This window comes from Cyprinodon tularosa, unplaced genomic scaffold (genome assembly GCF_016077235.1).
Source record: "Cyprinodon tularosa strain WSP-4 unplaced genomic scaffold, ASM1607723v1 ctg514, whole genome shotgun sequence".
Lineage (NCBI taxonomy): Eukaryota > Metazoa > Chordata > Actinopteri > Cyprinodontiformes > Cyprinodontidae > Cyprinodon > Cyprinodon tularosa.
Genome location: NW_024039246.1, coordinates 201,976 through 228,304, shown reverse-complemented (window position 1 = coordinate 228,304; position 26,329 = coordinate 201,976). Strand labels below are relative to the sequence as shown.

At 40.7% G+C, this 26,329-nt stretch overlaps 1 protein-coding gene across 1 annotated transcript in view; it reads right to left on the bottom strand.

The window, feature by feature from the left end:
• Positions 1-3,041: 3,041 nt before the first annotated feature.
• tecta (tectorin alpha) overlaps positions 3,042-26,329 on the bottom strand; it is a 49,164-nt gene continuing 25,876 nt past the window's right edge. Inside the window, exons 15-24 of the mRNA XM_038303622.1 lie at positions 19,708-19,994; positions 19,279-19,559; positions 15,764-15,874; positions 14,698-14,900; positions 14,424-14,587; positions 12,321-12,569; positions 9,509-9,671; positions 9,338-9,422; positions 7,421-7,540; positions 3,042-3,889 (exon numbers count right to left, since the gene is read on the bottom strand). Coding sequence (XP_038159550.1) covers positions 3,786-3,889; positions 7,421-7,540; positions 9,338-9,422; positions 9,509-9,671; positions 12,321-12,569; positions 14,424-14,587; positions 14,698-14,900; positions 15,764-15,874; positions 19,279-19,559; positions 19,708-19,994 — 1,767 coding nt within the window. The 3' untranslated portion in view covers positions 3,042-3,785. The remainder of the gene's footprint in view (positions 3,890-7,420; positions 7,541-9,337; positions 9,423-9,508; positions 9,672-12,320; positions 12,570-14,423; positions 14,588-14,697; positions 14,901-15,763; positions 15,875-19,278; positions 19,560-19,707; positions 19,995-26,329) is intronic.

Here is a 26,329-nt window from a genome sequence, read left to right as displayed (position 1 = left end):
TTTCTTTAATCATTGCCTTCATTACCATCCAGCTCCTATCGGATGTCGCTGGTTACTGACAAACGCCAGAAAACTTAAACTCCTCATATTATTCACTGTCTGTCAGATTCAGCCTGATTTCTCTCAAGAAGGTGTGAAGCGTCTGACAGCGTTCCATTTTTATTGATTTACTGCATAGTAACTGTAACCTGGAGACAAATTAACCACAACACTGGAGCGAGGCAGATGTTAGGCCTGTTCTGCATGTTTGAAGTGACTTCACGGGGTTGGATATAGTAAAAAAATGTTGCCTTTTATTATTGTGGACCCAATTTGTTTCTCATGCGGTTACTCAGCTGGTGTACGGTGGTGTGATAAGGGCGGTGCAGCCACACTGCAAAAATTATCTAGAAATAAGTCAGTATTTATTAAATTAACTGTATTAACTCTTAATTTTAGTAGGTAAATAAGATGATTTGTCAATGGAATGGATATTTTTACTCTTAAAATAAGATAATTAGATAATATGCACTTGAAATAAGACAATGCAATTGTTTTTTTTTTTATTTAAATGTAAATTGTCGTATTCCATTGGCAAAGTTTCTCTCTTACCTCCTCAATTCAAGAACAAATGTACTTATATTTAGAAAAAATGACTTATTTGGATTTCAATTTTTTCCAGTGCATGCTTGCATTCATTGAACAAATGCACTGGTGATGAAACATTTACTTAAAGGAAATAGGATTTTGCTCTCAAATAAAGGAAAAAGAACAACACCTGTTGGATTTTTTTATATTAAGAAGATATTTTAACAAAATGAAGAGGACTTTAAGCTTGTACACAGAAGGAAAAAAAAGCCTTGCCACTGAGGAATTTGCAATGAGGCTGAATTAAAATTTTATCCCTCCTCTGGGAGATCAGAGGTTTGTAAGGTGAGGAGGAGACAAACAGACAGAAAACGACTGTGAGAGAAGTGAGGAATGCAGTACTTTCCCTCCGCCTCAATGCCTCAGTATCATATGACAATCCTTCATGGAAAACTACACCAATCGCATCGACAGAGACAAAAAGTACACAAAAAGCAAAACTAAATATATTCCCTACAACCAAACTATACTCTGGGTTTTTTGTTGTATGTTTGCTAAAGTTATGAGGATATTATCTGGGGAGGCTTTTCACACACAAATGTTTCACTTATTAAATATTTGTGTAGCTCACCATGCATTCAATCATAATGTAAACATTATGAAATACTTTCACAGATTGCTTTCCTCCCTCATAATCCATCAAACAACAGAGGTTTGGAAATCTGCAGCTTGCACTGGAAAAAAATAGAAATCTAGATAAGTCATTTTTTCTTAAAATTAATGTATTTGTTCTTGGATTGAGGAGGTAAAAGAGACATCTTGCCAATGTAACAAGACAATTTACACTTAAAATAAGAAAACTCAATTGCATTGTCTTATTTAAAGTGCATATTATCTTATTATCTTATTTTAAGAGTAAAAATACTCATTATATTGGCAAACCATCTCAATTACCTACTCAAATTAATGGTAAATACACTTAATTTAAGACATTTTTTGTTATTTCTAGATCGTTTATTCCAGTGTGAGAGCTTTTAAAAATAGCAACACATTGTCCATAGAGGATATTTAAATAATATGATATGCTGTCTTATTATAAAAGGAAATTATTAACATTTGAAAGACTTTTCTTTAGCTGGACTAAGGATAGAAATGTATTCTTGGATTGTAAAGTTTGAGGAATGTTTTAATCCATCGAGGCGAGCGGGGGGAGACTGTCTGTGAGCGTCTTAGTAAATGAGTTAAGGTTTTAGATTGCGCTCGGTTTGGACTTAAAAAAACATAATCTGAATTAATATGTGGATGTAATATTAGTTATTCAAATTTTCTGAAAAACAGCCTAATTTAGATTGAATTCTTGACAATAAGTTGAGCTTTTTTTGCCAACCATAGGGGGCTTATAGTTAAAATATTCCACTTAGAAATGCAACACCTCCACAATGAGCCTATTTGTCAGCAGTTACTGCAAATTCCTTTTTTACTTAAAATGATGCAACTTGTGTTTTTTGTTTTTCTTTTTTGAAAACACTGGCTTTTGTTTGGAAGATTAACCCCCAGGGGTTCAAAAACTTCTCCACCCCGTAGCCTTCTAAACAGCATTTGCTATTGGATTTGGACCCTCTTTGCAAAGTTACAGTTTTACTACTTTTATTCCCCTTTCAATAACTATAAAATGTGTTTAGTATAGTGATGTCAACTAGAATGTTTTTAACACTATTATATTTCTGTTTAACCTCAACAAGCTGTTGTTTGCTTTTGCTGTGAAGAACAGAGCAAAAGAAATCAACCCTCTTTCAAGTGTGTGTGTGGAAAGCTCGTCTTGTTTATAAAGTTAAATAGTTTAACGTAGACAAATATGCTGCTGCAAAAGGGAGGATGAATGCTCTGTCCTGTAAGCCGAGGTGGGATATTCCTTTCATGCAAACTTCAAAGTTGAAATTGAAATCTTCTGAGCTAGTATTTCAATTACCATTAATAAGACAGATTTTACTATCATTTTATTGTATTTATGGGAATTGTGGGTAAAATAACTACATTTAATCTTTTTATTTTTGCTATTGTTTTTTGTTTCTGCTCCAATTTTTTGTAGCCTTCTTCTTGGAAAAACACTGACCTAGACTAATGCATCCAAAGCTACAGCGGCTGCCGTAAATACATAATAATATTGAGTATCTTTGCTAGCTTTTGTGTTTGTTGCTATTGTAAAAAAAAAAAAAAAAAAAAAAAAAGGTAAAATCAGTTGGAAACTGTGTGTGCATGTTTAATTTTCAGCCTGGAGTTGAAGGGACTTCAGAGCAACTTTTGAGACAGAAGAAAACACAATACCGGAAGAGCCAAAGGAGCAGGAACTGGCTACTTACTGCATTGAACAGCTCCAACACTCCAAAAGCAGATTGCTTCTACATTTGATGCAGCAAAAAGTGATCTTTAGGATTTTAAAACAGGACGGAGAAACACTTTGTTTAACTTAAACCCACTTGAAAACCTGCAACGTGCTCTTACACTTCTTTTCATACAATGTGTTTCTTAATTAACCTAAATGAAATACTAATACTTTTTTAAAACTAAGGGGAATAGAATTTAATGAATGAAAGGGTGGAGGATGTATTTTTATTTAGCAGAATAATAAAATGCTTTAAAATTACTGCAAATTAGCTGGTTTAATAGGAAGAAAAGAAAGAAATTATCAGCTGAAAAACTGATTTCAATGAATTTTCAATGAACCTTTTTTTGACTCAACTTCAAAAACATTTATCTTAGATCTGGCAAAAAGCAATGCTTACTGGAGGTTATCCACAACAAAAATAACAAACAAACAAATAACTCTTATGTGATATTAATCTTTCTGTTCTGCCTGTCTATATGTTGTAATCTTTCCCTAACTTTCCCCCTTTTCTTCAAATTCGAAAACTTTTCTTTGGCGCCATCTAGTGGTGATTGTCAACATGACATTTTCAACAAAAATGAATACAATGGGAACATTTTGAAAACTTTATAAAAACATGTAAAAAAAACAAAACTCTACACAGTAGTTTTAAATTACAGATCCTGATGAATCTAAATAACAGGAAGACTGAAATTAACGCTCAACAGTTTTCTACAGAGATGTTCACGAACTAAATTCACAACAACTTTCAAATATTCATAGATTTTTAAATTTCGGTCTAGTCTTCAAGTCTTTTCTCTGTTGATGTGTATTTGGTTGCTTTATTTAGGCGTTAGGAAAAGATAAGGCAGTTAAAGTGGGTCAGGATTATGGAGATTAGGGCGCTGGAGCTCAGCAGAGGAAGAGCAGGGGTGACTTTACAGGAAGAGCTCAGAACTGCAAGAGAGGAAAAATGCAACAGAATTGGTCAAACGTTCATATAGTTCCTAATATACATGAATTTTAAACAAAAAGCTCCCAAACATTTCCTGCAAGCGGAGCAAAGTATTCAACAAAGAAAGTCAGCTCAACATCTTAATAATGCTGTGAAATAGTTCAAGTTGTATCTCAACAAATTAGAAAAGCATTGGAATGTTTATGGATTTTAGTAACTCAATTCAAAACCCAGAAGTTGGTTTGTCCAAACAAAGGGATTTTTAGTGTACACTGCTGTTAACTAAGTTAATAAGAGCTAAAGTACTAAACATTTGTAATGCAGACAGATACTAGCAAACTCAAGGAGGTAGTGGCGCCTCCAGAAATGTTTCATCAGGGGGGGCCAGATGGGGCCACTAAAAATCTTGGGATGGCCACTGAAACTAAAAACCATCATTTCATGGTTTGATCTACTATTGTGGTAAACCTGCCTGTAGAAATCATAATAACTTAAGTAAACACCTTCTCATTGGGGTGACCAGGGCATTGCACAGGGTGGCCGTGGCCACCCCTGGCCACCCCCTGGTGGCGCCACTGCAAGGAGGGAGCGCCGAAACTGTCTAAAGTAGGTCGCTAAATGTACTCAATGAAAAAAATATCAATAGAGAAAAAAAATCTGAGCAAGATTTAATAAAGAAGGATTAGTGGACTGAGTCTGTGCTTCAAGTGCCACAGAAACATTTCTAATATTGGCTTTGATTCAGGAGTGGATCAGCACCAGAGCTGCGTCTGGATGTGTTCATGTTTGGTGACTCAAAAGGCCTTTGATCAAGCTGCCGTCCAAACCTTGAGAAGCTCCATCAAGCTCTTTGCTTCACATTTCTCTCAAGGCTGCAGTTTTTCCTGTTGCTTTTTGACCTTTTCCGTCCACAAAACTTTCCATTAACCAGCTTCTTTAGCAACAGCTGTTTGAAGCCTAGTAAACCCATCTTAAGGGGATTAGTAGCTCCCTGCCGTAATTACGCAACTCTTTGATAATAATGTAATTAATTAGGATAAAGCTGTTTGTTTTATTAATAATTCCATCAGAAATCCTATCGATTGCCTCAAAGAGTCATGATAATGAATTGACCTAGACAATCCTATATGTTGTTAACCTGTTTTTGTGCCTCCTTTGCTGTATTAGATTTTAAAAAAATTACATCTGAATTTTTTTCTATGTTTATAGAACTGGTCATTGAGTCTATATCTAATCCCAAGAAAAAAATATGGATCATCTTGATTTGCTTTGCTGGAAAAGATTTCACACAGCAGCTGCTGCGAACCTGCTGGTGGGAACTCAGCGCCCTGCGCACTGACTCGCAGGTGTTGATTACAACACTGACAACAACCTGTCCCCAAAAAACACTGATATCTGTGAAGGATTTCTTTAAAGGAACATTTCAGATGTTCAAGTGGGTCATCAGTAGTGTGTGATTACCGGCGACAGACAATGGTTTCATTTAACAGAGTTAAACTGGAGCTCTAGAAAGAGCCGATCTCAGTCATTTAAAGGGGTCATTGAATGCAAAACCGAGTTTACCTTGTCATAGATGAATAACGATAGTTCAGTGGGTGAAATAAACGTACACAGAAGTTCAAACCCCATTGACACCTCCTTTCTCTGCAAATCTCACAATTTTAAACTTCCACCATAAAACGGGTGAATCCAAACAGAGCACTGAGTTGACGTCAATTCGGGGAAGTTCCCTTATTTGGTTCTGGCCTGTACTTTTGTGATGCCCCGAAATTGACATGCAGACCGCCCACTGGTTCACTAGTTAACAAGGGAGGGCGGGGGTTGGGGGGGTATGAAGTGTCGACCGCTGGGCCGCTGATTGGACCGGACCATCTTCAGCTGGAGGAGGGGGGCCGGGGACCGTTAAGGCAGGCGGGGGGAAGCACAGGGTCGTCGGTGTCCAGGCTACCATCACCGGGTCGGGTTCGGTCACTCCGACCACCGCTGGCTCCCTGCCCCCGAATGCCGGGGTTCCTGGACCAACCACGGAGTTGAGCGTGTTTCGACTACGCGCTGCACCCGCACGATTTTGAAATTCCCCCCGGACATTTTTTTGGGTATGAAAAGTAGGACATGTCCGGGTAAAGAAGAGGACGTCTGGTCACCCTACCATATCAACAATTTTCAGTGAGTGAGTGCTTGTTGCTATGATACGTCTTTGCTCAGCAGCTTCACTCGTTGTAAACCAACCAATCAGCGCACAGCTCATCTAAATATTCATGAGCATACCATAAAAGGAAGAAAAACCTGTCATTTCCTTTTAACCAGGCTTGCATTAGGGCTCAAAGAACAGCGAATATGCCATTTTCAGCCCAAACAATGTTACACACCCTATTCAGAGACCTTAAGGACCAACACCAGATACCAGTGTTGTAGTACTCGAGATCGGTCTTGGTCTCGAGACCATTTTTTGATGGTCTCGGTCTCATTTAGGACTTGACCGCATTTGGTCTCGGTCTTGTCTCGGTCTCGGGCGCTGAGTACTCGGCATTTCATTTCAAGACTGTCAAGACCGCAACTGTGGAAATAACGCTAATCATCAGAATATTATCAGTTTCTTTAAGATCCTTCTTTTTATTGGATGCTTGGATTCAAATCAGATATAGATTCATTTAAAAAAAGTTATATAATATAGCTTTAATCTGTATATGAGAGAGAAACAAGAGAAATGATTGGCTTTTTTAGTTTTACATTTTACAGAATTTTGCACATTGTTTTGAAATAGCACATTTAAAAACAACATAAATGTATGTACTGTTGATGAACGGCAGAGAAAATACAATTTTGATCGACTTTGATTAATTGTTTGAAATTCTGTGATTACTACACAGAAGTACTAAATAAAGATGTTAATGTTTAGTCCAGTTCTGTGTGTTAAATATCTAGGTGTTTTTATGTGAATGTGGGTCTTTAAGATCAATTTTACTGATTTTGATCATGTTTCACATTTTATTGTCACATACTGGCGCTGGTCTTGGTCTTGACTTGGTCTCGACTTCCCTTGGTCTTGGTCTTGACTTGGTTTCGGACCCTAAAAGTCTTGGTCTTGTCTTGGTCTCGGGTTAGGTGGTCTTGACCACAACACTGCCAGATACCCTATAGAATCTCTCTATGACCCCTTTAAACCCACAAATCTCATATCTGAGCCGAAGACTGTATGAGTAAAAAAAAGATTCAATCATGAAACTAATTACATTTTTCATGAGAGAATAAGAGATAGAAATAAATAGAAAAAACAGCTAAAGTTCCTGAAAATCACAGTAATTGTATAATTGTTTTGAGTATGAGATATAAATGTATTTATGAAGCATTAAACTAAAAAACTAGTCTGTAGGAAAACATCCATCTGAATGAATCTCTAGTGACGGCTGCTGGTTGATATTTTAGGAAAAAAAATAAGATTTTAAAACATTTTGATTAAAATATATTTTTTTTATAAAGATTGCAGGGTTTTTTCACTGTATAAAAAACATATGTCATGTGCTGATTCTTACTGCGGCAGCTTTTCCCATCAGGCTGCAGCATCCCCGTCACACAGCTGCAGATGGGACCGGTGGCCTTACTGGTGCAGATCTGCTCGCAGCCACCGTTGTCTTCCTCACACCAGTCTGATTCTGGAGAAGCAGAAAGAACGTTTTAGTAATGAACTTTCTGATAAAAATAACTCAGAGTTACTTATCAGCTTTTTTGCAAATATTGTCAAGTTGAATTTTTTTGAATTTGTTGTGAGTGTTTTTTGGTGTTGTTTTCCCTAGATTCCACTTCCATACACATTTAGTTCTGTCTTTTTTAAATTTCCTTTGAAAGAGTTATCTCAGGAGCCAAACTATGGGTTACTTTTATTGAATTTCCTCTTGTACATTAATTTCTGTCATTCTACATGTAGAAGGCGTGTAAAGGTACAGTAAAGTCCCAATTCAGTACATCAGTTTTTCCAGAACAATTTGGGACATAATCAGTACACTTTGATCAAGAGATTCTATTTATCTCTTTTTGTTTTGATTATTTATAATTAGTTAAAAATAATTAGGTTAAAGTCAGTGCATAAATAAAAGCAAAACCAATAAAACCACATGGAAATGGTGAAGTTTGTAATTTAGGACATTTAGAATAGTTGGCACTCATTGAGAATAAGATCCCCTTTGAGCTTTGATATTTAAAGGTGTAGTGCAGGATGTTCTTCTTCCAGGTGGATCATCAAAATAAGTGGTCCTCCTAATTGTCAATCATTCTGGTGATATGTTTACATAAGGCCGTCCCTCTCAGGAGGGAGTACAGGGTTTTGCATGTGCATTTTTTTCTTTTTCTTTTTTGAAGTGGAGAGGGCGGGTCTTTTAAAAAATTCGGGAAAATCCTCCACTATACCTTTAAGTGATCCACAGGCTGATTGAATGCTATCAGGACTGTCCTCCTTTTTTCTCTGCCAGCGAAAGTACAAAATTTGTCTGCAGCTTTCTGCATGCGCTGCACATAACATTCTACATTTTTTCTGCTTTATAACCAGAGATGGGAAGTAACGAAGTACAAATACTTCGTTACTGTACTCAAGTAGATTTTTCTGATATTTTTACTTTACTTTACTACTTATTTTTATGGCGACTTTTTACTTCTACTCCTTACATTTTTACACAAATATCTGTACTTTCTACTCCTTACATTTTAAAAAATTGGCTCGTTACTTTAGTTTTGAATCATTTCAATGGAGTTACCGTTATTATTTTTCACGTCATCAATACCAAATTCAATCTAATTGGATGGGAATCTACGTTGCATTTGACGCACCACTACAAGATGAATCGACAGATTCGGCGGTATTCATTGGCGGCAAATCATTGCAGCTTGGTGGCGGTGGCGTTAGCATAGTAGCATGGACGACGAGATGATTGAAAATGAACACAACGGAGATCTAGTCCTTTTGGCAGACATCCATTTAAAATGTAGGCAACGGCATGAAAAAAGTGGTTTCTACTTCTACTTTTATATTTTAAGTAAATTTACAAGCCTGTACTTTGTTACTTTTACTTGAGTAAAGAAGTTTAATCAGTACTTCCACTTTTACCAGAGTATTTTTTAACACAAGTATCTGTACTTTTACTCAAGTACGGAAAGTGAGTACTTTTGCCATCTCTGTTTATAACTGGTTAAACTCAGAGTTGCTCCAAACCCCAAGGACTGTACTGTACTTTTCCAGTATATCTGTTTACCATTACACCTCTGCTGGATAACGATCAAAAAGAATCGTACTGAGCCACATGCTGCAGTGCTGATTGTTTTAGCAGCATAAAAAAATCTGTGTTGTTTGAAACAAAATAATTTTTCCTCAGCATCACCAGTTGTGTTCAAAGGTTTGTGTAACTAATTGTGGTCATCAGGATTTATCGTAATATGGCTCTAAAGAGGAGCTTTCAAACCTCTTCTTCTGATGGGTCCAACTGTCAGGATGTGCTCCTTATGGTCACTGTCTTCCGAGTACATTCTCCTCTTGTGAGGACAGTTCTGGAGGAGCAGGACAAATATTTTAACTTCAAGCTAAAAAAAAAGAACATAATTTCTACTGTGAATAGTTTTCTTCAGGTTCTCACCACTTTGCAGGCGTTTGTGTCTGAGTCACAGAGCGTAACGTCACAGTGTAGGTGGACCTCATCATAGTCTCCGATGAACTTGAAGACGGTGACGTGGAAGCGACAGGTGAGGGACACGCCATTCTCCGCCATCCCGATGGTGTTGTCCTTTGTGTTTGGGCACCTGGCAGGTAGGTGTTATAGAACTATGTTGCAATAAACAGTCCAAAAATGTGTTTTCAGAATAGTTCTATATTATCTTTGCTTCATTTTAAGGGGGACAATGCGAAACATTTGAGAAATCTATGGCAGAGGGGTGCAAATGTTGTACAAATGTATAAATTCAGATCAAACAGAAAAAGATTTGATTTTTTCAAACAGAAAGATGGGACTAACACACAACCACACACAACACATGCCAAGGAAAAATGCTTACTGTAGGAGGAATACATCAAACACTTAAAACAGAGAGCAGCAAAGTGTAAACACCCTGCAAACCCAAACCCACTGCTAACACATAAATGATGCTGACACACAAAAGCACATGCAAAGGAAAGTTGGTGGAAGCAGCAAATACAGCTCCAAGATAAGAGAAAATTTAAACTAAAAGTCAATGTCAATTTTGAGTTAAACAAATAACATGCTAACTTTGAAAGGTTTGTATTTAATATATTACTTTCTGATACATACTTATTTCAAATACTGTGTGGAGAAAAATGCAATAGAAAAGATTGAGTTGTAGCAAAAAAAGAACAATTTATATTATAAATAACGCAGGTTTTTTGACCATACTAATCGGCTATTTATAGATCTTATATATTATACAGCAATACAATTAATGTACAAAGCAAGAAAATAGATCCCTGCCGGATTGTATCCCAGAGCTTTTTTTTCTATTCCAGAGAGTAAATACAGTTGTGCTTGAAAGTTTGTATACCCTCCTTTTTAAGAGAATTATAAATTCACCCTAGTAATTCATATAATACAAAGCAGAAAAAACGTTGCTGTGAAGTCAATAGCTGCCATATTGGTACTCCCTAGTTAGGCCGTAAACAAATACGTGCACTACAGCATCGAACAACCACTATGTTGTAATTTTCCGGGCGCTTAAGACTTTTAAAATAAAGTTAAATTCATCACTTTAACACACACTTGCTGTTTCATAGCATCAGTAGATTACTGTAGTTTATGGTAAAAGATAGGCACATCACAGTGCATATCCAGTAGGAAGTCCATGAAGTCAATGTAATATAACATTTTATACAAATCTATCACAACAAAATTAGTGTGTTAATTGAGTATGATAATACAGTACTTAGATATTAAGGATATTACACACTCATGTACACACACACACACACATATTCGTTCAGCCATTGTAGTGAGGACCATATGTTGACTCCCATTGACTTCCATTGATTTTCAGTCATTTTCAACTCTTTCTATGCCCTAAACCTTAAACTAACCCTAAACCTAACCATTACCAATGCATATCTCACCCTAACCCTAACCCAATGACACCTTATCCCTAAACCTAACCATTAGCAAAACAGCATGTGAGGACCGGCAAAATGTCCTCACTTTGCAACTGGTCCTCAATTTGATGGTGAAATTGGAAAAATGGTCCTCAATCTGAGGATTAGACAGGTACAGACACACACACACACACACACACACACACACACACACACACACACACACACACACACACACACACACACACACACACACACACCAAAAGTGCCAAAAGTGCTAAATTGATGATGTGCATGTAATATTCATGTATTGATTACATTGTTATGGTAATTACATATAATTTCAAGATTTCACATCAATACTAAATTACAAGTACATCTACGTTACTGCTATAGTATTTTTCTATTTGCAAAGTGTGCATGCATATCTATCTATCTATCTATCTATCTATCTATCTATAATATATATATATATATATATATATATATATATATATATATATATATATATATATATATATATATATATATATATATATATATACACTATTTTCTGTGATTACAGCGTTTCTCCTTTGCAAGTGTTTGTGTGTTTGCTTGTCTCTTTTTATATTTGCAGGACCTTTTTAATTAGCTGTGAATTGATTCATGGGCACTTCAGTTGCACTCCTCAGGCACTGTAGGGATCTTCTGAAAAATTACTTTGCAAACTAACAGGGAACTATCTGCAAAACATATTACCCTCCTTAAGTCATGAAAGAACTGATTGTTCACAAAAGTAGCTTCACTTTTCCAGCCCCACTATAGTAGATTGATGGCAGACCTGCAGAATTAAGAAATCAGAAAACCAGGGACTGAGATAAGAGCCAAATGCACTGACATGTTCTGCCTGGAAAGATTTGTTGGTCACTAGAGAACCAGAGTGAGAACCAAATGGAAAACAAAAAGAAGGAAAATCCTTCTCAAAAGTAAAACATCTCGCCTGGTCAGCCAGGCCAACAATTGACCCCAATGACCCCCTTTCAGAGGTATAGATCAGTATCAAGTTTTGCAGACTAACAAAGAACCCAAAACGACTCCCCGTTCTTAAGGGGCTGTTCAATTTGCATGTTGTCTAAGTCAAAACAAGGCGTTGTTTTGGTCCACTCTATAAACCCTCAAACTCAATGCTAATTCTGACATTTTGAATTGAAAAAAGTCTAAATCTGACTAAGATGCTGTGGTAAAATCTTTAATCTTGACATAATTTTCCCATCTTTCTGTGGCAAAAATTCTTTAGAGAAGTTTTTAAAGGCTAAAGATAACCAGATAACCACACATGAGGGCATGTGTGGTTATCTGGGACTAAAAAGACCTACCCCCGCTCTATGATGATATAACGGAGTCTGTCGCTGCTGTATCGCGATGGCGTGGCCCAGCACATGTTCACAATGAGTATGAGCTGGTTTACATCTGCTCCCTCCACAAAGACGCCCACAAACAGAATGTCCCGGGTGCTGAGAACCACCTCCCCCTCCCTGTATGGGTTGCGGTACGAGGAGTTCTTGTAGAGAGCCATCTTGGTGATGAAGTTTCCCTCCTGGGTCGGCAGAGTGAGGTTGATCACGCTGGTGGAAAAAAAGAAGAACAAAATCATCAGTCATTTTGTCCTGAAATAGTCGGATCAGCCCTGGTAAATATAAGTGAACAAAAGCGTTAAAATAAATGGTTCCCATGGAGATGCTTTTCCCTACTTTACCCCCCGCCTTCTGCTGGAGTGGAAGATAAGCTTTGGCCCTCATCCGGCTTGAGGTGTCGCACTTAAACTGAAACTTTGTTCTAATTGCAAATATAAGGAGTTAAATCGGTCTCAATTTTCACATATACGCATATGCGATTCATACATGCACAGGACAAGCTCCACAAACACAACACGATTCATGCAACCATACAAGATTCACACATGCACGGCACATGATTCGCCAAAGTATTTCTTGTCCATAAAAAAATTATAAATGAAATTACAAAGTACCAGTGGTCTTTAAACTTCACTGCATTTGTGTGTGGATTTTTTAAACTCTCCTGACGTGCCTCCATACACAAATGCACTTTTTAAACAGGGGATAGTTAGCAACCAATCTCAGAGCTGTGTGTGTGTGGATCTTGTATTGTGGGTGTGTGAATTTTTCTGTGCTTGCGTGAATCGTGCTGTGTTGGGGAGCTTGTCCTGAGCATGTATGAATCACATATGTGTATTTATGAAAACGGAGACCGATATCCATACAGATGACTTTAGCCCAGTAACCATTCAAACAATAAAAGGTTTCCTCTCTGATAATCTTTACTCATTATGTCTTCTTATTCTCTAGAACCACGATAGAAACTATTGATCTATGATCTATAAATTGAATGAATCTAATTAGATCCTGATGATAATGTTTCTATGTAAATTTTTTTGAGAGATGACAACATCTATCCATGCTCCTAACATCTATAACCTGACTCCGCCAGATGGAATTGCTCCGCATATCCATCTGGAAACCTTCCGTTGAAGTAATTTTGGGAAGGGGCCAAAATACTGGTTAGCTGATTGGCGTATGTTGGTGATAGACGGGCCAAATAAACCAATCAGATCAATGAAGCATATGACGTACTAACAGAGCGACGACGAAAACACAAATACAAGCCAGGCTACTCTTGCTGAAATCAGTCGGGAGAAGAGCAAAAACATCTTTTCCTCTGAGAAAAGCCTCCAGAGCAGTGTTTTGCTCTTCTTTCAGTGAAGAAATACTCTGTAATTCCGATAAAACTTGCTTGATAAACCATGCTAACGCTAGTTTCATCGGCTGAAGCCGGCATGTTCTTTAGACTGAACTGTTGCGCTTCTCGTTGCATCACACCTCAACCCACCTTAAAGCCAACGCTGATTGGACGTTCGTTTGGTGAACGGCTCCAAATTTTCTTTAACGGAGAGTCTCCAGACTGATCTGCGAGTGAAACCTTGAAAGCTCGCAAGATCAGGATGGTCTCACGAGGCTATAACATCTATACATTGATGGAAAAATCAATAAAAAGTTTCAGGGTTTTACCTTTTTTTTAATTCTGGCATTTGCTTTACTAATGAATAAAAGTACTTTTTGCAATTAATGTAAATATCTTCCATTTTTCTCCTGTGTCTTCCCATCAAACGCTTTAGAAGTTGTAGATGAAATATTTTATTCTTATCTATATACACATTTTTATATCTTATCTATATAAAATAGTGTTGCCCTGCGATAGACTGGCGACTTGTCTAGGGTGTACCCCGCCTCTCGCCCATAGATAGCTGGAGATGGGCACCAGCACGCCTTATGACCCCAGAAGGGATAAGCGTGAAAGAAAATGGATGCATGGATGGACTGATCTACATAAAATATTTCATATAGATAAAATAAATCTGCCTGTTTTACGGTGAAGTTGTGCAGCCGACCCCTGAGTCAGACCTGAGCATGGGCTTGAGGACGGTCTCCAGAGAGATCTTCAGGTCCAGCTCGTAAGCACAGGAAAACTCCACGTTGATGGTCTTGTCTCTGGTGATGACGTTGCCGGTGTTGTTCACACTTTCTATCCACACCGTGTTCTTATACATGATGTGTGTGCCGTTTGACTGCAGGGTAAAAAAATATATGCATTAATTTTTTTATGGTGCACAGCATGCGGTGTTAAGAACCCTGCAGGCCTTCAGTCTATCTTGATGAAAGGAGCAAAGTGATGGACCTGTACGATGGAGCCGCAGTGGCCTTTAGTGTTGTTGATGTGGAAGGAGATGAAATCCTCTCCCTCGATGCCGGCGCAGCGCTCGTCGTTGATCCTCACGTCTTCTCGTTCGAAGCCCAGCTGGAAGAGTTTGCACTTGGAGATAGAAACCTCCATCTGAGCGTGCTTGCAGTTCACCTCAGCTTGAATGATGTCATCGTTACCTGCCGGGCAAAGACACATTTAAATACAGAAAACCTGTTGGGTTTTTTTTCTTAAGTACACTGAAAAAAGTGTAACATGTAACTGTTCATTCAAACTAATGCTTTTCACTCTAAACTAGATAAATTATTGATTTGATTATGTAAATCATTCTTTTTGGATTTTGAGACATCAAGTTTGATTCAAACTGAACTAAATACACGTGTAAAGGACCCAAAACAAAGTATATGATTTCTCTTAAAATGTATATATTTATTCATGGCCTGCAAGTAATTTTTTCTGTTTGAGTCAAATGTGAACTGCGCTCTGTATGCAGTCAGAGCACGTGATCAGGTCCATGTCCCAGGCCATGACAGAGTAGCTCAGTGGTGCAATGGCTAACACTTCTGCATTTGCAGCAAGAAGGTTTTGAGTATGAATCCCGGCCCAAGATCTTTCTGCGTGGAGTTCTCCCTGAACATGCTTGGGTTCTCTGCAGGTACTCTGCCTTCCTCCCACAATCCAAAAACATGATTTTTAGGTTAATTGGCTTGTCTCAATTCTCATATTTGAAAAATCTAATTTGGTTATATTTAAATTAACTGGTTTCTATACAAACATTAATTGTTGTTAATTTTGTTAAAGGTAAGTATATTAGGTTGGTCCAATGTCAATATATTAGTTTAGTTCATCAACTGAAATGTTCAGAAAATCATTTGGAACAGGGCAAAGATTTTAAGTTGTGTCAATATTATCAGGTCATAACAAGTGATTAAATTCAGGTTCTGTGAAGTCAAATATTTTAGATGTGATAATCTTTTGCTTGAGCAAGGTGATACTTTTTTTTCCAGTGCAAACCTGCAGAAAGCAACAGTGAAAGCTTCACCTGCAGGGTTGGTGGGTAACTCAGGACAGCCACACAGATCGCCTCCATTCTCCAGCTCACATGTGAAGTTTGTGCAGATCTCTCCCGCACAGGGGTCGTAAATCCATTCTGCTAAAGACAGGTCCGCACACAATGTTAGCTGTGGCACTCAAAAAACAGGATAGTACACTAATGAGCAGAAAGATCACAACTGTCTAGATATAAACAGATCTTAAAGTTCTTCTACTTTTTGTTTCCTGAAAAAACTTAAGTATGTTTTATTTGGATTTAATGTAAGACACCCCGACAGACATGTGAGAAGTGGAGGAAAAAAAACAAACATTTTCAACATATTTACAAATAAAACCCTGAACAGTGTGGGGTGCAATAGAAGTTGCATCTTCTGCAGGTCAAGCTGGCAATTTTATGGCAATTAATCAAACAGCGGAAGAATATTAAGAATGGCTAGAAAATCGTTTTTTAATTCTCCAAATATATATATATATAAAATCAGTTACATCAAGGTCAGGACTTTGTCATCTAAACCAGCGGTCCCCAACCACCGGGCCGCGGACCGGTACGTGGGTCATTTGGTACCGGGCCGCACAGAAAAAAGTATATATATATATAGAATTTATCGACGATCAGAGTCTGAGTGATGTTTTATTTTAAAAAATATAAAAATTTGCGGTATTATCTCCCAATTACATCAGTCGGTGCATCTGTGCCTCTTGACACAGGTTAATTAAGTTCAAGACGCATCCTATCTATAACATCCTATCTTTGTGAAGCGGGATTTTATGCAGTTACAGCGAATAAAACAAAGCTACAGAGCAGACTGGACATCAGGAGTGCACTTCGTGTGTCATTTTCTCCAATTACGCCTAGATGGGAGCGGCTTGTTGTTTTATTTTTATGCTGTTTGTATTTGATTTTATGCCAGTCGTATCATTTTACTTGATCGTAAAATCCAACGTTCGTAAAATCCCCAATTGAGAAAGCTTCCTGGAAGAGGTGGCGAAACGTCTTCAAATCTTAAAAACCAAGTCCAGTGGATTTTTTTTTTACTTTTACGGAATAGGGTAGTTGTTCAATTTGAAGTTGAACCTCCATCCCAGTCTTAGGTCTTCTGCAGCTTCTAACAGGTTTTCCATCAGGATTTTAGCTGCATCAACTCTAACTTGCTACCCTGTTCCTGTTAAAGAAATTCATCTCCATAGCATGATGCAGTGGCCACCCTTGAGGATGGTATGTTCAGGGAGATCTTAGGCATTTCCAACCACATTACCGTATTTTCACGACTATAAGGCGCACTTAAACGTCTTTTTTTCCCCTCAAAATGTGCGGTGCGCCCTTTGGTGCGGTGCGCCCTATGTGTGTTGTAACTGCGACTTTTGAGACCACCTCATTGAGGAGATGATGAAAGAGTGGCTGAATGTAAGGAGACCAGGTGTTTTTTTTCCACTCATCACCATCGCTGTTAATATGTGACTCCATGCGTTCCCATCTCACAGCTGATGTGAAAAACATGGGGAAACAAATTAACGCTGTGCTCGCTGTTCAACCGCTCGACATCGGTGTGAACCGGACCCAGCAGGTGCAGCAGAAGCAGCGAGTTTACATGCAAAGTCAATGGTTGACAAGCGTACAGGTGCAGCAAAAGGTCCCGCAGCGCGTTTTGAGCTGCAGGAGCGTTTAAGCATCTGCCAACGCGCTGCTGCTGCTCGAGATGGAAAAATTGAAGTTTTGCTGCTGGACGCGCCGCATCAACCAATCAGAGAAGCTGATCTGGGAGCTGACAGCGAGACAGACACAGCGCTCTGATGACATATGATATTAACGCAAATGAAACGGGCTGGATGGATGAGGAGATGATGAAAGCGTGGCTGAGGCAGGTGTATGTGAGGAGAACAGGTGTTTTTTTCCACGCATCACCATCGCTGTTAATCTGTGACTCCATGCGTGCCCATCTCACAGCTGATGAGAAAAACATGGTGAATCAAATGGATGCTGTGCTCACCGTTATCCCGGGAGGTCTGACAAAGGAACTTCAACCGCTCGACATCGGTGTGAAGCGGCCGTTCAAAGTAAGGCTGCGAGCGGCGTGGGAGTGATGGATGACAGACGGAGACCACAGTTTCAGGATAGGTGGAAGGCAGCGCCGGGCAAGTTACGCCACAGTTTGCGGATGGATTGTAGATGCTTGGACTACCGTGTCTGCTGGCACTGTTGTTCAAGCTTTCGCAAAAGCCGGCATTATTTCTGAGGAGCTGCGCTGCACGGAAAGTGACTCTGACAGCGCAGAAGGGGAAATTGGCATGTCTGATTTAGCGCAGCTGTTTAATTCAGAAACAGAGGATGATGACTTTGATGGGTTTGATTAATACTTTGTAATGAATACATTAATAAAGCACAATCATACTCAGTTTTGCTCCCGCTGTAGGCCTATTTTTCTCCCTGAAAACTTAATTCAACAGCAGCCTCTGGGCGGGTCTCCTCCTCTTCACCGCGGTGGCTGGCAGGTGTTTTTTTATCTAAATAATCTAAATCTTGCAGCTATATTTGCTGTGATCAGTGGGAATAAAGTAGTTTTAATATGTTTTTTAAGTGAGAAAGTCCACCTGAAAACTTCATAATTGCAGTCAGTTCATCCAGATTATCTCTTTCTGTCGGAGGCGCTCAGACCCCCACATACCAGCGGTGCACCGACAGGAGAAATCCCTTCATCAGCAGCCTGTAGGCCGGGCAGCCTCCAGGTTCACCGCGGCTGCTGGCAGGTGTTTTTCATCTAAATAATTTTAACTGCAGGCACTAGGATACCGGTAATAAAAGCGGACATATTCCGTCGGCAGGTTTCAGGATTTTAAGTTAATTTAGGAGTGATCACAGCGCTGTGTCATCTGTGATGTGTCTGTCTCACGGCCAGCACCCAGGTTTGATTAATACTTTGTAATAAATACATGAATAAAGCACAGTCATACTCAGTTTTGCCCCCGCTGTATTTTTAAATACACAGTAGAGGTATTTAAAGGTAGTAGAGGACATCTACCTGTATATAAAAAACGCGCCCTATAGTCCGGTGCGCCTTATGTGTGTGTTAAATACAGAAATGGGACACATAACTGAGACTGCGCCTTTTAGTACGGTGCGCCTTATGGTCGTGAAAATACGGTAAGTGCACATTTTGTCTCATTCACTAAAAGCTTCCCCTTTCACAGTTTTGCTTTTTCTCCTTCGTGGGTTGTACCGACAAAAGTCTTCAAGCTGAGCTGTGAATATCTATTACTCTTCCTTGGACCTTGAATTTCTTCTCTGCTGCTTCTCGTAATGACCATGCATCCTTTTCAACACAGAAGTTTGAGTTTTTAACTTAGACTTATTACACAAAGCCACATAGTAAGATTGTCAATGAAATGTCATTTGCTTGGCTACCATGTACAACGAGATCTGTATGTAGGTTAGGTTGAAATAAATACTGGGAAGATTAACAAAAGCTATATAAGGTGACAGAAGCGACTGTCTGACGGTGCTCTTACAGCAGTTCTCCTGGGTGATCCATTTGGTGGTGAGGGTCCCAAAAGAGCGGCAGGCCTCAGCGTAGGCTGCCAGGGATCCACAGACCTGAGCCTTGCGGTGGTTGTAGCAGCCATCCAGGTAGCAGGACTGGTAAAAAGGCTGCGGATCTAGCAGGCCGTGACATGGTTGGAAGAAGCCCTTCAGGTCGGTAAGCTTCTGGCAGGCGTCTTCGGACTGCAGTGCCAGGACAGCCGTGTTGTCGCAGGACTGGGCTAAAGCCACATACTGGGTCTCGTCGCAACTGTTACACAAAGCATAGTTGATGGCACTTTAAGTCCCTTGTAGCACTACCAGGGGTGTTGAGAAGGCAAGTGGTTAGCTTTTCTGGTTGTTCCGACAACCTCTCAAAGGTATCAGATTTTGTCAGAATATCTAGGAGCCTCACTTACCTGTTCTGCATGCCGTTGGTCTTCCAGCTCTGAGCCAGCTCCAGGGCACTGACAGCTGGTTTGCCCCTGGAGGTGATGTAGTCATCATTGGGGTCTCCATTGAAGTTTCCACATAAGCCACACACCTTGTTCTGAAGTCGCTGGCCCATTGTAATGCTGAGAGTGTTGAAACGGTTGTATCGCACCTGAATGTCCTGCGGTGTGTCGATGACAATGAAGCCCTCCGATGTGGACAGGCGCGTCATCAGGCCAGTTAGAAATGGGACTGACACTGGCGTACCATTGACCTGAGAGGACATTTTAATCTTAGGTTGGAGAAGCTAATGGTCAGAAGAACATCCCCTAAAGAAATACCAAAGTTCAACCATTTCTTTCTTGGTCCATTCTAGAGACTTTAATGCATTCAACTACAGAAAATGTTCTTGAAGGTCTTTGCTTTTTGATGTTCCTGATAAGAATAAGACTTGCCATAATATTCCACAATTTATATTTAATAACACATAGATATCTGATGGTGCCAAAGGTAATGGCAGTATGAGATGGTGCTCGGATGGCTTCTGGTAAACGTTGTCACCACATTTCACATAATCCTCAGGCCACTTTAGTTTAAAGTTGTGGTTAATGGCTCACCCAGCCCCAGCAGGATCAAAGCTCACTGGGATTTAAAGCATTCGGAAGCTCACTACCTGCCTCTGTGAGACCACTTCCAGATGAATGACTGGCATGGACAGAAGCCAGAACCTCTAAAAGGGTGTTCTTGTAGAGGTAATTGGTAAATTAGACAGTACAGAAAGAAATGGAGATTAGTCTTGGATCTACTTGACTACAGTTTGTTATGAACTACAGTTTCCCATAGAATAAATGAAAGAGAGGGCGTAGTGGGTAGCATTGCTGGTTTGCAGCAACAAGGTTTCAGGTTTGCTTCCCAGCCCGGGGTCTTTCTGCATGAGTTAGGTTCTCTCTGGGTACTCCAGCTTCCCCCAAAGTCCAAAAAAAGGTTTGATTCCTGGCCTGTTAAGGCCTTTGCTGTATGACTTTCAGCTCACTTTCAAATAAATGCCATATGCACCTAAAAATCTGGTGGGCAAAAAGGCTTGATAACTTCTGTTTAAACCCAATATATAATATGAGTCTTGCTGTATAAAAGCAGAATATATATATATTTTATTAAGAAAGTTGACAACAGGCTTTTGGAGAGTTATGTACAAAAAAAAATTCTATTAAGTTTTGCCTCGTTTTTCCTCAATCTTGTATATTATTAGACACTCCTTTATTATCTGTGAAGCAGGAGAAAGAATTTGAACAAATGTGAAATTCTGCAACATTGAGGAGGCAGAATAATAGTGAGTTCTTATGGCAGGGGGAATTTACCATTAGGCAATACTAGACAGTTGCCTATGGCCCCAATGTCCTGGGGGCCCCATAAAACTCTGTTTACATGTATGGTTAATACAACTATTCCTTAATTGTGCATATTAATTATATTGATAAAAATTCTTTCGCTAAAAAGTCATCAGAACACTTATAATATTAAAGCTACAGTGTGTAATTTTTAGCGACATCTAGCGGTCAGACTGCAGACTGCAGCAACATGAACATCTCCCCCCCACCGCTTCTCCCCCCCAACAGTACGGCGAGCGTTACGGGACAAAATGTCTCCCACGACGTCCGCATCACCTACCTTCTCAAGTGATGAGGTTTGTTTACATAGATAATTTTACAGATAGTATTTCATTAGTCTGTGTAGATTATAGATTTCATGTAGACTTTAGATAATAAATATATCCGTTATTTTTTCTACATCGTTGTGACGTTTTGCCGATCTCGCAATCGCTAGTTTGTTGGCTCTGCGCTGGCGTAGCGCAAAGATGTCTGCCTCCATGGCTGCGAGACCCGCTCCTATGTAATTATAAATAACGAATTCTAAGGCAACGCAAATATTAAGGTTAAGAGGCTGAGCTCGTAGATGATGATAAATAACATAGTTATGTATAATATATTACATTTCTGACTGTATATCCCTGTAATTATTACACACTGTAGCTTTAAATGTGTCTCAGCCCCCCCCTCCCTTCAGTGTCCACCACATTGGATCAGTCCATTTGCTGCTCATGTTCAGAAACATCCAAACAGACAGCATTTGAAATCAAACGGTGGGAAGAGCAGTGTTGCCAACATAGCGCTTTTGTCGCTATATTTAGCGACTTTTCAGACCCCTCCAGCACTTTTATTTCAAAAAAGCAACTATTGCCAAATCTAGCTACTTTTTTCTGTTACTTGAGACTTTGGAGACAACATATAAAAGCAGCGAACTCTGCTCTCCAGAGCAAGTAGATTGGTAACCCCGCCTCCTGCTCTCCTCTATATTGTCTGCTGTCATGATTCATGCAGCTATTATTTCATCCAAATGAAAAATGGAGAACAAATAAGGACTGGGTTATTTACTTTGGCCTTTTTGGAAACACAGAAAGTAGCAACCAGCTAAGTGAGCTTGGTGTTGGGAGCTGGAGAAATCCCATCTTTCTCCAGCAGAGTCCGCCGTGGATCCTCTGAGGGAGCCCCCTGCACAGCTGCAGCTCGTCAAGATCATCAGAGGATCCACTACTTAAGCTGTCTTCAGACCTTGCCTCAACGCCGCAGTGTTGTTCCAGTTGGTCAGCGCTAAAGCCTAGATCCTCTGAGTATCTCCATGACTTTGAATCCAGTCTGGATTCTAACTATTATCTCTGTCTTCCAGGAAACCTGTGCCTCCTCTGAGAAAGCTCTGGAAGAGCTAACCTGCCGAGCCGACCCTCTGAGCCAAACCCTGAAGATCCCTCTGAGAAACCTCAAGCAGCTCAGGACTGAGCTGGGACTTCCAAGCCAAGGTCTGTTCTAACAAGACGTGAGACGCTGAAGCAGCAAACGGACTCTGCTGATGAACCCTTCTCCAGAACCAACAGTGACTCTCCCAAAGTTAACCTCAAGAACCCTCAAGGTACAATCAGTGAACTTCTGGAAGTTAAACCCTGCCAGCAAACCGCTAACTGTGCTGTCTCTCACGCAGACTCCGGTGAACCAGTATCCAGGCCCCGAACCAGAATCAGTTCATTCTGTGTGTTTGTGCTTTAATAAACTGTTGAACTCTTCATCCTTGTGTCCGTCAGTGGTGTTCTGCATAACTGGGTCGCCTTCAGTGAACCCATCATGACAGAACACTGCGGGCAAACTCAAGGCCCAGCAGATCACTACATCCGTCGACTAGAGGAACAGGCTGCCCAAATCCATGGACACGGCCTGGCTCTACGTGAGTTAAACACCCACATTGAAAGACAGAATCAAGCTATTCAAAGCTATGCTAACTACGTGAACAGCGCTAATGCTGCGCCAGTACAGCAACCATTTCCGGGTCCAGTCCCTCCTCCGAGGTCACCAGCTGTGACGTCATCAGAGTTCCGTCCTAGTCTCCCAGAAAGATTTTCTGGTAACATGAAAGATTGCAAAGGATTTTTATTTCAATGTCGGTTGATTTTTCAGAACTCCCCTGGCTGTTTTTCCACGGATCACAAGAAGATAACTTTCATTCTCTCTCAGTTAACAGGAAGAGCCTTGGAATGGGCTCAGGCAAGATTTGCCGCTGACGATAGTTTAAATTGCTACTACTCTGATTTCATTTCTGAATTTACCCAGGTCTTCAACCAGGAAACTGACCAAACTATTGATTCTAGAGCTCTTTTCAACCTTAAACAGGGAAACTCTTCGGTGGCTGAATTTTCTATTAACTTCCGGGTTAAAGCGGCAGCTTCCGGATGGAACCAAAGCGCCTTGAAAGGAGCCTTTTTCATGGCATAAACGAGCACATTAAAGATGAACTCGCAACCCTCGACGAACCTGCTACCCTCGAAGATTTAATTCGCCTCTCCATCAGATTAGATAATAGAATTCGAGCCAGAAACAGTTCTAAGAAGCAGGGTACAATTTCTTCTGCCTCTCATAACGTGACTGTTTGTTCTCCCTCTATAGAGCAGTTGCCCATTCAGAGGTCTAAGCCCCAGTCTCTACTGTTGCCTGTTCAGGCCTCACATTCGGGCGAAAGGGATGTCGAACCCATGCAGGTGGGACACACCAGGCTCACTCCAGAGGAGAGACAAAGGCGTTTTCTAAGCAAACTATGTATCTACTGTGGTGAGAGTGGACACTTCATCTCTTCCTGCCCGGCAAAATCAAAAGCCGGGGCCCGCCAGAGGATCTGAGGAGTCTGGCGGGCCAAATAAACACTAAGAAATCTCCTCGACTGTTACTGCCTGCCACGCTTTTCTGTGCTAATCAAAGCCTCTCTTTTTCTGCTTTCATCGACTCAGGCTGTGAACGTAACCTAATCGACTCTAACCTCGTCCAGCAACTCCAGATTAAAACCATTCCCCTTTCTCAGCCTCTCAGTGTATCCGCCATAGATGGAAAAAGACTCCATCGAGTTACCCACCAAACTCAGCCCCTCGAGCTACTTCTGTCAGGTAACCACCGAGAGACAATAACATTTTTTGTTTTTCCCTCTGCATGTTCCGCGCTGGTGCTCGGGTTCGAATGGTTGGAGAAGCATAATCCTCACATAAACTGGACTGAACGTCATCTGGAATCATGGTCCACTTCATGCCACGAAACATGCCTTCTGCTGCCCCCGTGGTGGGGTCTCCTAGAGGTGGGGGGGAGATGGACTCTCCTGACCTTTCTTCAGTTCCCCCTGAGTACCAAGACTTAGCCCCTGTCTTCAGTAAGGTCAGTGCGACGTCCCTACCTCCACACAGACCATACGATTGCGCCATTGAACTTTTACCTGGTGCTCCTTTTCCTAGCAGCAGATTGTATAACATTTCCAAGCCCGAAAGAGAAACGATGGAAAAATACATCAATGAATCATTAGCTGCTGGAATAATTCGCCCATCATCCTCTCCATTGGGCGCCGGGTTCTTCTTCGTGGGTAAGAAGGATGGTTCCCTGAGACCTTGTATTGACTATCGAGGTTTGAACCAGATTACAATTAAAAACAAATACCCACTGCCTCTTCTCGCCTCTGCTTTTGAACATGTACAGGGAGCAACAGTGTTTTCTAAGTTGGATTTAAGAAACGCTTATCATCTCCTTAGGATCCGTGAGGGCGATGAATGGAAAACTGCCTTCAAAACACCCTTGGGCCAATTCGAATACCTTGTAATGCCCTTTGGTCTAACTAACGCCCCAGCCTGCTTCCGGGCCCTAGTAAATGATGTTCTCAGAGACTTTCTCAACGTGTTTGTTTTCGTGTACATTGATGACATTCTCATTTACTCCAAGGACCTCGATGAACACAAGAAACATGTCCGTCTTGTCTTACAGAGACTACTGGAGAATAAGCTGTTCGTGAAAGCCGAGAAGTGCGAATTTCATCAATCTTCAGTCACCTTTTTGGGGTTTGTGCTCGAGGGCGGCCAGGTAAAACCTTCAGAGGACAAGATCAAAGCAGTCTTAGACTGGCCAGTTCCAGAGAACCGCAAACAATTACAGAGGTTTCTAGGGTTCGCTACCTTCTATCGTCGGTTTATTAGAAACTACAGCCAGACCGCCCTTCCATTAACCTCCCTGACTTCTGTTAAACGCACTTTTCAGTGGACTCCCGAGGCTCAAGCAGCATTTGAGAAACTAAAATCCTTGTTTTCCAGAGCTCCTGTCCTCATGCAACCTGATCCTGCTAAACAGTTTATCCTAGAGGTGGACGCTTCAGACTCTGGTGTTGGAGCTGTCCTGTCCCAGAGGCTCGATTCAGACCAAAAGATACACCCTTGTGCTTTCTTCTCCCGTAGACTTTCTTCCGCTGAACAAAATTATGATGTGGGTGACCGAGAGCTCCTGGCTATCAAACTGGCGTTGGAAGAATGGAGGCACTGGCTGGAGGGAGCTGAGCACCCGGTTCTTGTATGGACAGACCACAAGAACCTGGCTTACATCCAGTCCACCAAACAGGCTAATCCTCGACAAACCAGGTGGTCAATCTTCTTTTCTCGGTTCAACCTAATTATCTCCTACAGACCCGGATCCAAGAACGTGAAGGCCGATTCTCTCTCTCGTCTCTACTCCGTCGATCATCCCGAGACACCTGAACCTGTCCTTCCAGCTTCATGTACTGTGGGAGTGGTCAAATGGGAGATAACTGACCTCATCAACTCAGCCCTGGCCACTGAACCCGATCCAGGTAACGGTCCATCTAACCGTACATATGTTCCCTCTTCTGTCAGGTCCCGTCTTATCCAGTGGATGCATGCCGCCAAATTCTCTGCTCATCCTGGAGTCAGTAGAACAGTAGCTCTCATCTCCAGACGCTTCTGGTGGCCCTCTCTCCACAAGGACGTAAAGGAGTATGTGTTGGCTTGCCCCACATGTGCCCGTAACAAAGCCTCATACCAACCTCCTTCTGGCCTGCTTCAACCACTTCCTGTTCCCTCGCGTCCCTGGTCCCATATCGCCATTGATTTTGTCACCAGTCTCCCTGTCTCTCGAGGTATGTCCACTATACTCACCATTGTTGACCGCTTCTCGAAGTCCTGCAACCTTGTTCCCCTCAGAAAGCTTCCCACGGCCTTCCAGACAGCTCAGCTCCTCATTAAACATG